This window comes from Scaptodrosophila lebanonensis, unplaced genomic scaffold (assembly GCF_003285725.1).
Source record: "Scaptodrosophila lebanonensis strain 11010-0011.00,11010-0021.00 unplaced genomic scaffold, SlebRS2 tig00000053-arrow-pilon, whole genome shotgun sequence".
Lineage (NCBI taxonomy): Eukaryota > Metazoa > Arthropoda > Insecta > Diptera > Drosophilidae > Scaptodrosophila > Scaptodrosophila lebanonensis.
This window is the reverse complement of record NW_022060548.1, coordinates 7762598-7775949: the sequence shown is the minus strand read 5'-3', so window position 1 is coordinate 7775949 and position 13352 is coordinate 7762598. Positions and strand designations below refer to the sequence as shown.

Sequence of the window (13352 nt, the reverse complement as noted above, 5' to 3'; positions counted from 1 at the left end):
TTTTAAGTATTTTTCCAATTTGTTGTTTAAGAAAAAAAATTCATAAACATTTGTATTTATAGAATTTATTATTCGTCATTTTAAATGTTTTATTATAATTTAAAAAATCATAAATTAATACAAAATTAATAATTACACTAATTAATGAGGAAGAGCGAAGGGACTTGAAAAATCGGTACAATAATACGATACAGGAGTACTTGGATGAAAAATGCATGCAAAAAGTCAATAAATGGAAGAGACATTGTCATTCCCCCGAGGAGTAGCAAGGCCTGGACGATGGCTGCATCATCCGCACAATGTTGTGGTTTCTCACTTGTAAAATATCATTTTTGGTTTATTTGGAGTCGCTGCTCAACGCTCCAGCTCCGCTGTGATATCGCTTAGATACGCAAATTTGGGTTCGTATAGCGGACATACTTGAGCAGAGCATCGTTTTCTTCGCAGACAAACGGCTTCTTGTGGTGGCAGGCGACATCGTGCCAGTTGACGCCATCGTTATAGAACTGATTCAACAGAGCCAGACAGTTCTCGGGGGCACCATTCTGTTTGAATTCGCGATTATCGGGCTGAGGCAGACCGATGCCGCCGGCGGGCGACCAATCGCCCTGGGAACGCTCCGTGGTGGGTGCCAGTTTTTGCAGTGTAGCCGTCCAGAACCAGCCGTTGATGTTCGTGGGTTGCAGATCGGGACGCTCACAGCCCTTGAAATCGCACAAACGACCGCTGGTCCAAATGTATTTCACCTGCAAATCAAGAGAAAAGTGAGGTAAGTGAGACTGTAGACCACAAAGTTCTTATCGACGAACGTGCTTTACGAATTTTGGTTAAATGTAAATAAGTTGATGAAAAGTTTTACTGTGCCAAATAAAGTTATCATTCCAACAGTATATTGGTGTTTAAATAAATTATGCCTTTTCATTTTTCCAACATTTAATTGTAAGTCTATTGGTTGATTTAATACTTTTTGGCTACAGAATGAGAATATGGAGCCAAAGTAGGACACACGGAAAGGGTCATTATTAGAATAATTCAGTAATTGTGCCATTTTCTGATCAAAATACGTTCTAGAAATAGTAATAATTTTTTTATTTCCGTTGAAGAAACTAAAAATACTGAACACTTTTTAGCATTTATTTCTTTCGTTGGTTATTATTTGTCTTTCAAATGAGTAAAAAGATACAATAGACTAATGATATTATATAGATATAAAATAAAACAAACTTTTTATATATAAAGTGTACTGTTAGTTTAATGCGAAGAGGCCTTTTCAGGTCAGACGTTATAAGAAAATTAATTAATCCAGAAATTCTAAACGAAGTACGTATTATAAACGCCTCATAAATACCTTCAATGTGCCTTTTATTTCGGAGCCCTATTTTCAAAATAGTTTAACATAATTAAGTATTTAACTAGTTTCAAATAGTTGCAATTCAATAATGAAATAATAATGTTAATAAAATTACATAAATTGAAAAACTTGTCTTTAATCATATTTTTTTATGCTTTTTTCTAGGTATTTCAGACATTGACAGAACACTTATTTAACGTATTATATAGGTCATTTGTACTACTGAAACCCAAATGAAGATAAGCGAAGAATACAAGCACGTTTTCGACCCGAATAGTGCTATAACTTTCTAAACTTCAAAAGACATTTCTATCTGGTTCATTCTTTTTTTGTTTTTTTTTTTTGTTATTTAATTTATCTTTAATGCTATATTGTGCCAGTTTAACAAACATTGAAATCAATCGGCTTATATATTTCTGGCTTTTCCTGATTTTGTTGTTGTTGTTGTTGAAAAGTTCGTTGCACTCTTAGGTGTTAAAAATCAAACTTTCCGTTATAGGCCGCCAACGTACGCAAGAAAATGCGTTGACATGGTTCGCTGATAGAAATTTTAGCCGCTTTTGGTCGGCACGCCCATCCAACAATACCAGCAACAACAACAACAGCAATAAAAGCAACAACTATTGTTGTGCCATTGAAAGCGAATGCCGCTTCGCTGCCGCATTGCATGTCGCGCCCTTTGCGTGGTCGCTGGTTTTGGCCGCACCCGACGCGGTTGCGGCTTTTTGTTAGCCGCCTGTCAGCATTTCCATTTCAAGTGAGGCACAACAATAATATCAACAACAAAAACAACAACAGCCAGCAGCAACTATACTTGTATAGACAGCCAGCAGCAGTTAGCAGTCAGCAGATAGCAGCGTTCATCAGTCAGTCACTTTCACCCAATGGGCATAAAAATTGTTATTTTATATACAAACATACATACCAACATATATACATATATGGGTATGTACATACATACATACATACTATAGATATACAGACATATCGAACGACAATCAGAAAACTGAGTGCATCATTTGGCTTTGAGTTAAGCGAGAGAGAGAGAGAGAGAGAGAGAGAGAAGGGACATTAGCTATTGAGTGCTTTATGTTTTGGCCCTTAGGATAAATGCATTTCATTTAATTTTTTTTTGCTCTGCGGCTTTGTTGTTGTTGCTGTTGCCATTTAAAGCATTTGATATGTTTTTGCGGAAGTTCATGAGTTCACCTGCTTGGTAATTTATGGCTTCGTGATTGCCACTGCATTGCTTTTATTTGCACAAATGGCTTTTAGTTTCTGAGAAATAGCGATGAGTTCGAGAGAAACCTATGATCTTAATCTGAATATTTCAAAAGTGCAGCTGGAAATGTTCTATAAATGCTTCGTTCTGATTTTCAAACTGAATTCCAATATTTGGTCCTTTCTTACAAAAATATACGATTCTTAAAAGAAACCTGGAAAATTTAAAAGTCGAACAGACTTAAACTTAAAACTATTAAAAAATGAAATAATTTAATTTTAGAGAATAGCTAGTTATATTAGTATTTGAAGGTATTTCGGTAAAATTATGTACATTTTGGAAACATTTTTTTCATATATGCATATACACATGTATTTGTCTTCTTAAAGTTCAGTGCTCTTTAATTTGTGTTTTTGCTTTAAAAAGGTAAAATTTTAGGCAACAAAAATCAAATTTATATAGCAAATATATATTATATGTATGCATATAAAAAGAATAGCAATAATATATAATATAATGGTTATTATAGTTAGTGTAAAATAGCAGATTATTTCATTTCATCTATTTTAAAAACAAAACTTTTATGTAGATTTGCAGCAATTATCTGTTACATAAGAAAGAAAAGCAAAATTTTATGTGGGCATTAAAAAAGCAAAACAAAGCTTTTTGTGAAATTGAAAAATATAAATAATTCACTTATAATATTAGTTAGCAATTTAAGTTAGTTTTAACCATTTAATCATCAATAAATAACATCTGTTACTAAAATTTGTAAAAAAAAAACACAATTATCAGCAATGAATATTCGAAATCTATCGATAGGTAATTGATTTATGGGAATTAAATATAAATGAAATGTAATTAGCTAAAATTTGAATATTCATATCTTCAGTATAAATAAACAAGGAGATGGAAAAAAAATATGGCTGAAAGGCCAGCTACAAACTCAAATTACTTACATATCTGTTTTAGGCATATTTAAGAAAGGAAAATGGCAAATGGCAGTGTTCCAAGAAAGGAAAATAACAGATGTTCATCAGACATTATACATATAGTAAATAGCTTATTACGTATACGCATATACTTCTAATTCCAATGAACTTTGTTAGCTTGTTGATCAACTGAGAAAGGCAATTATTAGATGACTGACAATGCGTGCATTATTTTTATTTTAACTTATGCAGAATGAATGTTAAAATAAGTTTTCTTTTTGGTCCAAAACTAGAAAAATATTTTATATTTTAAATGTGTTTTCTAAGTCTGTTGTAATTGATTATTCTTATAGAAGTAGTTATGCAATTATTAATTGATTGTGATTATTTAAGACGATGATTGAATTTTAAAGATTCTTAGAGCGGTTTTTGAAGTGTCTTAAAAATTATTTCAAGCCTATTCTTTTAGTTTGTTTCCTAAGTCTTCTGTTATTGCCTCTTGCCAAACACCTCAGGTGCACTCGAATGAAAACATATATTTATTTATTGATAACGAATATTCATTCATTTAGGAACAGGAACAGGATCACTTTCTAGTAATTTTCACCATTTAAGAATGGTTTTGATATAGCGAATATGAATTGTTTCCGTTCGCTTGCATATGTTTGTTTCCCAAGTCTTTTGTAATAGCTTTTTTCATGCTATTTATTATATGTATATGTATGTATTTTTTGTTTATGTAGATATACTTTCGCCTGGTTAATTCAAATTGGATTACTTCCTGCTTGTTGTTGTTGTTGCTACTTAGGCTGCCGCTTTGTGAAATCAAGTGTGCGTGCATCACTAGTTTTTGTTGTTGTTGTTGCCTGCTAATGCGTATGATGTATAGTTTTGTGTTTTTTTTTTTGCTTAGCCAGCTCACAAATGCATTTTCGTTTTTTAGTTTTCTTCTCACATGCAAGACAGCCAGTAGGCTGGTCAGCATTTTCCAAAAGACGAGACAACAACTAATTGAGCGCTAAAAGTTGCATAAGCGGCGGCCGTATGTGCGAAATTGTTGTGAAGCTGGTTGTGTAGCAGCAACAACAACAACAATAATAGTAGCAGTAAGCTGTGGAAGCTGCAGTGGGAAAGTTTTTTGTGTAATTTCACATTGAACTTATGAACGGGTTTCGTTTGTCTGCCCATGCGGGAATAGAGTGGTGGCCGCTGTCGGAAATCGCAGTCGTTTCTCACGCAATTAAAACATAGTTAAGTTAATGAGTCACATTAAGTTACAAACTCAAATCATAAAGTGGCATCGAGCTGGTTACCGATGTCTTTGGCACACTTTTCGATCACACTTTTGAGCGCCAAAGCTGACCCGAATTGAATGCAACAAATGAATTATTGATAAGCAGGCCTGTCACAACCTGAAATGTGACTGTTCAAAGAGTTATTTAACTCACAGACTCACTCATGAGCTGTCGCGGCGAAAGTGACATAATGACTGGCAAAAAAAAGAGTAGATATTCCGCAAAATATGTCGAACAAATAAATAAACAAACAACGCAGACAGACTTCATAAATTATTGGCAATTTCTTTGATGGGCGTTGCTTTTAGCCCACAAGGCATCAACATTTCATGGATTCGTATTAATTTGTTTGCCACTTTGTTTGCATTTTTATTAGGCGGCTTTTGTTAACAGCATCAAAGGCGGCAAACAAAACAACAAATATACATACATACATTCGGCACTTTTTTTGCCTTTCCCTTAACCCGGCTATAGACCTATAGACAAGTGACGATGACTTGGCTATTTTCTTTGGACAGCATTTTATTGAATTTGCCGCCCTTTAATAATTTACTTGAATTTCATTTTTACAAAATGCTTTTTTTTCGTAGCAGGTGCAGTAAGTTTTAAAAATCAAGTTCGTTGCTCAAGTCTTTTGTTTGGCTGGTCTACTGCTTTGAATTGCAATTTGATGGCAGTTTTATTATTTCATGCAGTTGTTGGAAATTTCAATGAAACTCCAATACAAAGCGTTCAGTTCGTCGCCCAAGTCTTTTGTTGTTGGAAATAATAGTTTCGTAGTTTGGTTTTATTTTGCAAATTATGCGTTAATAAAAGCACACTTTGTATGAGAATTTAAATACAAATGTGTGTTCGACTTGACAACAGAAAACTGGGCTACAAAACTGTGTTTCAAATCTGCATAAGCTGCAGTAAGCTTTGATCGGTTGTCCTTGTAATTATTTTAATAATTTGAATAAATTGTTGAAAAATGAAAATTTTTCACTTACATTTTCACCCACAACGCGTTGCTTGATCCATTCATTCTCTAAACTAGTCTCGAGCGAAACGGAGTCCATGCAACGACGACGACAGAAATTTCTGGCCGTCAGCCAATCCTCCTCAACACCCTTCAGTTGCGGGTCACGCCAGGAGAAGAAGTAACTAGAGATGGCAGATAAATGGAGAAGAAATAATTAAAACTTTATCAGATTATAATTATGTGGGACTATTTATTAGGATTAAAAATAGAAATAAAATCTAAAGAAAAACGTTTGTAGTTTTCTTATTTTATTAGTAAAAATTGTGAATACAAACTTTAACTACTTTCCAAGCAATAAATATCACTTAGAACAATTTTGTGCTTTGAAATATTGAAAATAATAAAAAATATACACCAAAATAAAATTACTTTGAAATGTTGCTCTAATTACATTTTCTGTTTATAGAAATAAACTAATAACCAACAAAGAGAACTTTAAGAGAACTTAAATTAAAAAATAATAAATTTAGAAATTAAAAACAAATAAATTTAAATTAAATGTTTCTTCAAAAATTAAAAAAATAATAAATTTGGAAATCTATAGGCAATCAGAATTCGCAATTTATTTTTAGTGAACACTATCGATGATTTTAAATTTCAATTTAAATAATTAATTAAAACGAATGAAATAGTTTTAGATTACTATTGAAAATATGCATAAATTTGCAATGTATAATGATATTATTGTGGAAACATTAAACACATTATAAGTTAAAGGCTTTTACAACTTAAAAGGTAAGGATAATCAAAAAATTCTTCAAATGTATCCACTGATTTAACAATTTATTTAGACGATCATCCTAATTGTGCCAAAATTTGCAGTAAAGCTTTTAGATTATCGTAAGAAGATTTATTAATCCAAAAGCTGCCATAGCAATGGTAAGAAAAAGTTTGTACTTTTCATTTTAAGAAAAAAATAATAATAAATAACAGCTATTTAATATTATTCTAAATTTAATGTTTAAATCATTCTAAAATTGACAAAAAGTATTTTAAAGTTATTTTAGCATTGTTTTTTTAATTTTTAAGAGCATTGAAATATTTAATATTATATTATATTAATTATTATAAATAAATAACGAATTCTTTTAATCTTTTGTAAAAAATACTACATATTTAAAAAAAATAATTATTGAAGAATAGACAGCTAATGTGTCTCTGACTTGTTAATATAGAATTGTAGTAAGCATGGAAATAAAAAGTAAGAGAAATTCCATAGGAAGTCCTTTAAGGATAACAAATCTCAATATTTCCATTGAAAGTCTTAAAAGATTTGAAATATTTTCTATGATTTGCTGTTCCTATTTTGCATTTTCCTGTCTACATACTTTTCGACTTTATCGCCATTATTAAACCATTATTTAAGACACGGAACTCACCCTTTGCCATCGGGTGTCTTCTCGTGTATGATGCGCTGGGCGCATAGTTGAGGATTTGGTGGTTCCAGACGTCCGTTCTGGAACTGAGCCGCACCGATGCTCAGCACACTGAACAAACACACACCGGCGACAATGAACGCTTTCATTTTCAATATAGTATATATTTCTTTTTTTTATTTTTGACTCACGCACGCACCGCACTTTCGTTTATCGTTTATTGTTCGCGACGAGTTGTTAGCAACGACCGACCAGACTGCATTGACATGAAATTTTTTGGTGTCACCCCGCTTTATATATGAATCCGAGGGCCCAAACGAAGACGCTCGCTGAGCGTAACTCCAGCATTAAACGCTCATTCGTTTGTCGATCAGCTGAGCGGACTCATTGAGCTTTGAGCTGCACCTTGAGTGAGTAAAAATAGGAAACCAACAACAACATGAAACAAACGTACAATGATGATGTTGGAAGAGCGCATCTGTTGCATGCTAAGTGGATGAGCGAACGATTGTTGCCAATTTCATAGAAAAAAATTATTAACACTTTGCAGATGCATCTGCGAACTCCCTTCCCAGTCTGACTTGCGCCAGAGAGCGATTTTGTGACTTTACGACCAGTATCTATGCAGTCGTAATGCATAATTGAATTTTCAAACGGGTCGCTCGCTTCACTCCCAACTCTTCTGGCGCTTGACAATTTCGTATTTGCTTTTTTATTTTTTTTTTAGCCACTTTGCATAATTGAATGCATTTTAGTTTTGTGCCTTCTTTTTTTTGTACACATGCCGTTGAGTATTTGTTTCTGAAACCCATGCGAGTATTTACTCTGGTTTTTGGTTTGGTTTGTCTTTCGTTTTGCCTGCGGCCATTACGTAATTCGCATTGTTGACCAAATTTATTTTGCTCAGTGCCGCAGGTGCCATTTAGTTGGCCGACACTCGCGAGGCTTTCCAATTTTCTAACAGGTGATGGCTGATTTATGGCCCCGCTCGTTGATATCAGCATTGAAAATTGAGGGAATCGCGTGCCAATTTCCCAATTGTGTGCTGCTTTAAATTATTGAAAATAATGAGCAAATATGAACAAATATTTAAAATTGTAGAGTCTAGGGGTGAATATCTATTTAATGCTCTTTAAAAATATATTATATGGTTCACACTTAAATATACCTTAACCACACTTTCAAAACTGGGAAGTTCTCAGAATGCCGCATCGGGTTCTATCAATGTGTTTAAAACGCCGCAAAGGCCAGATGCTTCTGTTTTCCTGAGAATGCTGACCTACGGAAGCCCCAACTTAAGACATAACTCAGTATTGGGCAGATTATTGGATTCCACTTTGGCGATAGAAAACTAGATGGTCTCGGCCCTGCATTTGTCAATATTTCAGGCAATAGCTCCATTTGAATTCAAATTCATATAATGTTTGATTGAACAATATAATAAAAAAAAAAATAAAATAAAATAAAATAAAAAATTTTATTGAATATAAAATTTGTAATAAATAAATTTTAAAACATCTTGAAATAAACTTTTTTATTTATTTAATATAACGTAAATGAAAAATGCATTTCATTTAGTTTTTGAAAGTAAAATACGTTTTTAAAAAGTAAAAAATTTAATTGTATATAAAAAATAATTTGAACAATTTAAGAAATTATATTTAATATTTAATATACCATATTAATATTTATCTATTATGCTTGTTAAAAATTTGTGTTTTTTTTTAAATTTATAAAATCTTTTTTGAAAGTAAAAATTTAATAATACCTGCCACTTTTAATAATAATTACACCATTTCATTAATTTAATTAAAAATGGTCTTTATGTCGGCACATTGTCATGTTAGGGTTAAAAACAACTCAAATGTACCTATAACACCTGAGTAATTTACACATTAAAGCAAATTGAACCGATGAGACATATATACTCGCTTACTTATTGGACTGCTACTTGGTTATTGAATCTTGGATATTACGTGATTCTTGCAATTATACGAATATTTTCATACAACTTCCTAACACTTTATTGCAAATAGTTTTGCAAAACTAGAAAAATATACAACCGAATTACAATTTATGGGAATTATAATGACAAAATCTCAATGTCAGGAACTATCTTATGGAACAAATTAAACTTGAGCGTTCTCGATGTTATGTTGTAATCTAATCTTTGTGGAATTTCTGAAACTTAAAATAATCACAACAATACGTGGAGCAGTGCAGCTTTTTCCAAATTGTATAGTATTATATTTATTTATTTGCGTTTATTTGTCTTGTATTATTATCATTTCTTTTAATTTGTAAGTATCTTGTCATGTATAAAAAACACTTAAATCAAAATGATGAGCACGAAAATGAATTGGCCTTCCGCCTACAAATAGTTAATAGTTTAGGAAACATTTATTTTATATCACTATTTGAATTGAAAATGAAATTTTTGCATAAACATGGGTGGCAAAACATTTGACTAAGTGACTAATTGGAATTCGGTATAATAAATATATACTATATGTTCGTGGCCCATCCATCAATGCCAGCTCTTAACATTTAGCTGTTTGCAAAATTTTGAACCCAAATACAACTCTTTCATCTTTCTATGAAATAGGTGGAGGAAAAGAAATGCTCAAACAAAATGAGAAACAGGTCTGTTTACACACTTGTGTCTGTATGTTTGTATGTCTTTAGGTCTTTATATATGTATGTATGTATGCATGTATGTATGTAGGTTGCGTGTGTACTTATATTTCACAAAAAACATGCGCAAACATGGGCGAGGCATTGCGAGCAACGTAATCCGAAAGATGCATCTGTCAAGATGAGACCCAAATACGGAGCACCTGTCCGGATACCTGACACACACACACGCACACATATGTATTTGTGTACCCTCCTGGCATGCCTCACTGCACGTGATACGGACACAAAAAAAAAAATGCAAAAAAAAAACAACAAAATTTATAATAATTTTTGAAAAAAGTTGAAATGCGTGAAAACGATTGCTCGCGATGCTGCCAACGGGTTGGGTCTATAACTTACCTCTGGTTGGTGAAATTTTTGGGCTTTTTTCTTTCATCTTTCCTCTCGTGGCAGCGGTGCTGACCTTGATCTGCAGACACGACTTGCGTTGGGGGCTGATGATGAGTTGAGGTGAAAATAAGGCAGATACGTGCGTCACATTTTTATAATTTTTTGTTTGTTTTAAATACTTATGCAAGCTTGAGTTATGCAATGAACTAAACACTTGTTTACAGTCAACTACATGCACACTTTTAGTTGGTTTACATATCCAACTACAAGTCTATGTATATTCGCTATAAAATGCTTTCAAATATTAAACAACATTTTAATGCTGAGTCGAAAGTCTTGAAAAATTCTATACTCAATTAAAATGAGTAGAATTTTCAAATAAAAAAAGCTTTAATTGAAAAGCAAATGTTACACAAAATATGTAGAAGAATGTGTAGTACAGAAGAATTGTATATGTCTGGGAATATATTTCTCTCAATTGGCAGTTATAGAACTTGAAAACAGACTTCGCCATTTCAATCAGATATATTGTGCATATATATTTTGTGCCAATATTATTAATTTTTCGCCATAAATTTATCGTTTTTTGGGAACGAGAACATCAATCAAGTTCGTTTCTCTACAATGCAATCGAATTTTGAAACGAACAGGCTTGATTAACAAAAATACAAAAATAAATAATTTTAGTATTACCTCCAATATGTTTTAGATTTACTTTTACAAACTGTTAGCGAAATTTTGTGCATTAATTGTTTACTTTAAGTTTAGTTTAATGTAATACAGCATTTAATCTTTTTAATCAATTTTTTAGTTCTCTTCGTCAATTTATTTGTTTACAAATTTTTTTTCCACAGATAAAACGCCCAAAAGCAGTCTCAACATTTTGTATTCAGCACGTAAGGAACGTGTAAAAATTAGTTAATATCTATAGCTCAGAATTCCATGTCCTGCACAATCAATTTGAGAAGTATGTTATGCTACATATATGTCCAATATAATGATCCAGTATTTGCAATGTTTCATTGCGCGCAAGGCAACCCCGATATCAGTAGATCCCTAATCTTTAACAATAGCTCTAGCGATCAAACTTTAAAGCGAGGGTTCATTTTTGCTAATTATATGAATTAAAATTAGTTCTCGTATCGAAAATTGTCTTTGATTGTAAAAATATCAGAAACATTTTGCTTTTTACAAAAGAGTAGATAGTAGAAAACAGTTGAACGATGGTGGAATAAAATTTTTGTTGTAAGACACAGTGAAGTGAGTAGGAAGAATGTTCTAAGACACATTTAAGGTTAAATAATTTCGATGCAAAGTCTTTTCCCCCCTTTAGTCATTATGTTATATATAATCAAAATACATTTTTAGTGAAAGAATTGAATTGTGGAGATAACTTAAGCTTAGTTTACAAGCGAAAAAAAACCCTCAAATTTGTATTCTATACTCCTACCATAAGGACTTCATAAAAAAGCACGCTAAAATGTTATTAAGAATTGTATAATGTACGTTTTTATGTGTAATTTTTGATCGAAAGATTGCACAATGTAATGCCATTGTTAGGGTTTGGAAATTTTCCCAAGCCGACTGACCGAAATTTGTTAAATTCATTTTACTGACCGCTTTTTATTTGTCGTAGGCCTTCTTTTTTTTTCTTCGGTTGTTTGTTTTATTGACAGCAACAAAAAGCAAGTTTGCAAGCATTTAATAATTTATAAACGTGTTTTGTTTGGCGTTCAAACAAATTGTGTTGCCTTGCAATTACAAAATGAGAAAAGCAGTGATGGAGAGATGGAGAGAGAAAAAGTAAAATCACTTTTATGGCATAATAACGATTAAATGCCACAATTATGGATGCATTGTTTAAATGTGGATTTACTCTGATGTTGTCGTTGTTGCTGTTGTTGTTGGGGGCGCCATTCCCCATATTTATGTCAACTGCTGATTAGGAACTGAACGCCAGTGTCAATATTTCAAGAGCCAATTGCCACATGGATGTGCATGCTGAGGCACGTCGCGTTTGCTTATTAAAAAATTACCGCATATTTATGCAATAATTGAGCGGCTGGACAGTGAGACAGTCAGACAGACGGACATCGTACCTCGAACAGACCCAACGATGCTGCCGATGAGTTGGGTAAATATTAAAGGAGAAAGTGCCGTTGTTGGTTGTCGGTTGTCGTTGCCTCACTGTCAAGTTTTATTTTTTCGTACATCGAAAAATATTTTGCACAAAATATTTTGTTTAAGTTTAAGTCGCAGTGTTTACTTAATTATTGCCTTTGTTTGCACAAGAAGAGAGTGAAGTCAGCCTATTTCCACAGGTGTGGATAATTTGTGCAAATATTTAGAGAAATAGATATATTTAGCATGTTCCATACATCCTCATACAACGATCGGCCATTTATTATTACTTGTATTTATTATGCCAGAATGCCAGTCTGTGGCAAGTCCCCAAGTACGTCCATAGCTTTTGACGCTCTTTAATTTTCTGCCTCGTGGGCCCCCAATGTCATTGGTAGTTCAGTTTTGGTTTCATGAAATTATTATTATTTATGTCGCCGACATACCTACGCCTCATAGTGCTAATAATAATTAAAGTTTGCTTTATGTTCGAGTCGTGTTTGGATTTCAAATTGGTGAATTTTGTTTGATTGTGTGTTTTTTTTTCTTCAATTTTGTTCTTGCCGGTTTATTAAAAGTCAACTATTTTGCATTGAGTTTATTCAAATGCCCGACAAATCGGAAATCAACAAATGTAGGTCAGCTTATGGCCACAGAGGTAAGGCAACGAATACACGAGAATATATGTTTTATTTGAACAAAATTGCAGGTGCAATAAACCAAGAGTTTATTTATTTATATTTCCTGATTCATCAAAATATAGCCTTATGACTAGGGAGATTTGACCCGCATTCGGGGAAAAATTGCTGAAATGAAAATTACTGATTCATTCTCTACAGATAAATAAATCAAATTGAGCTTAAAGCTTGGAAAATACAACTCACAATTATGATCGAATGTGGTGTAAGATATTGAAGAACATATATTAAATTTCAGTAGTCAATCTATTTACTTCAATATGTATTTAATTAATTAAATTGATTGCTAGCGACAGTTCAAAGACTAGT

The 13352-nt window shown here is 32.6% G+C and overlaps 1 protein-coding gene across 1 annotated transcript; it reads right to left on the bottom strand.

The window, feature by feature from the left end:
* Positions 1-49: 49 nt before the first annotated feature.
* On the bottom strand, positions 50-7394 carry LOC115623966. Its single transcript, XM_030518534.1, has 3 exons — positions 7201-7394; positions 5790-5943; positions 50-746 (listed from the first exon to the last, which is right to left on the bottom strand). Exons 1-3 carry the CDS (start codon positions 7344-7346, stop codon positions 384-386), a joined length of 663 nt encoding a protein of 220 aa, XP_030374394.1. The 5' UTR covers positions 7347-7394; the 3' UTR covers positions 50-383.
* Between the last annotated feature and the right edge of the window lie 5958 nt (positions 7395-13352).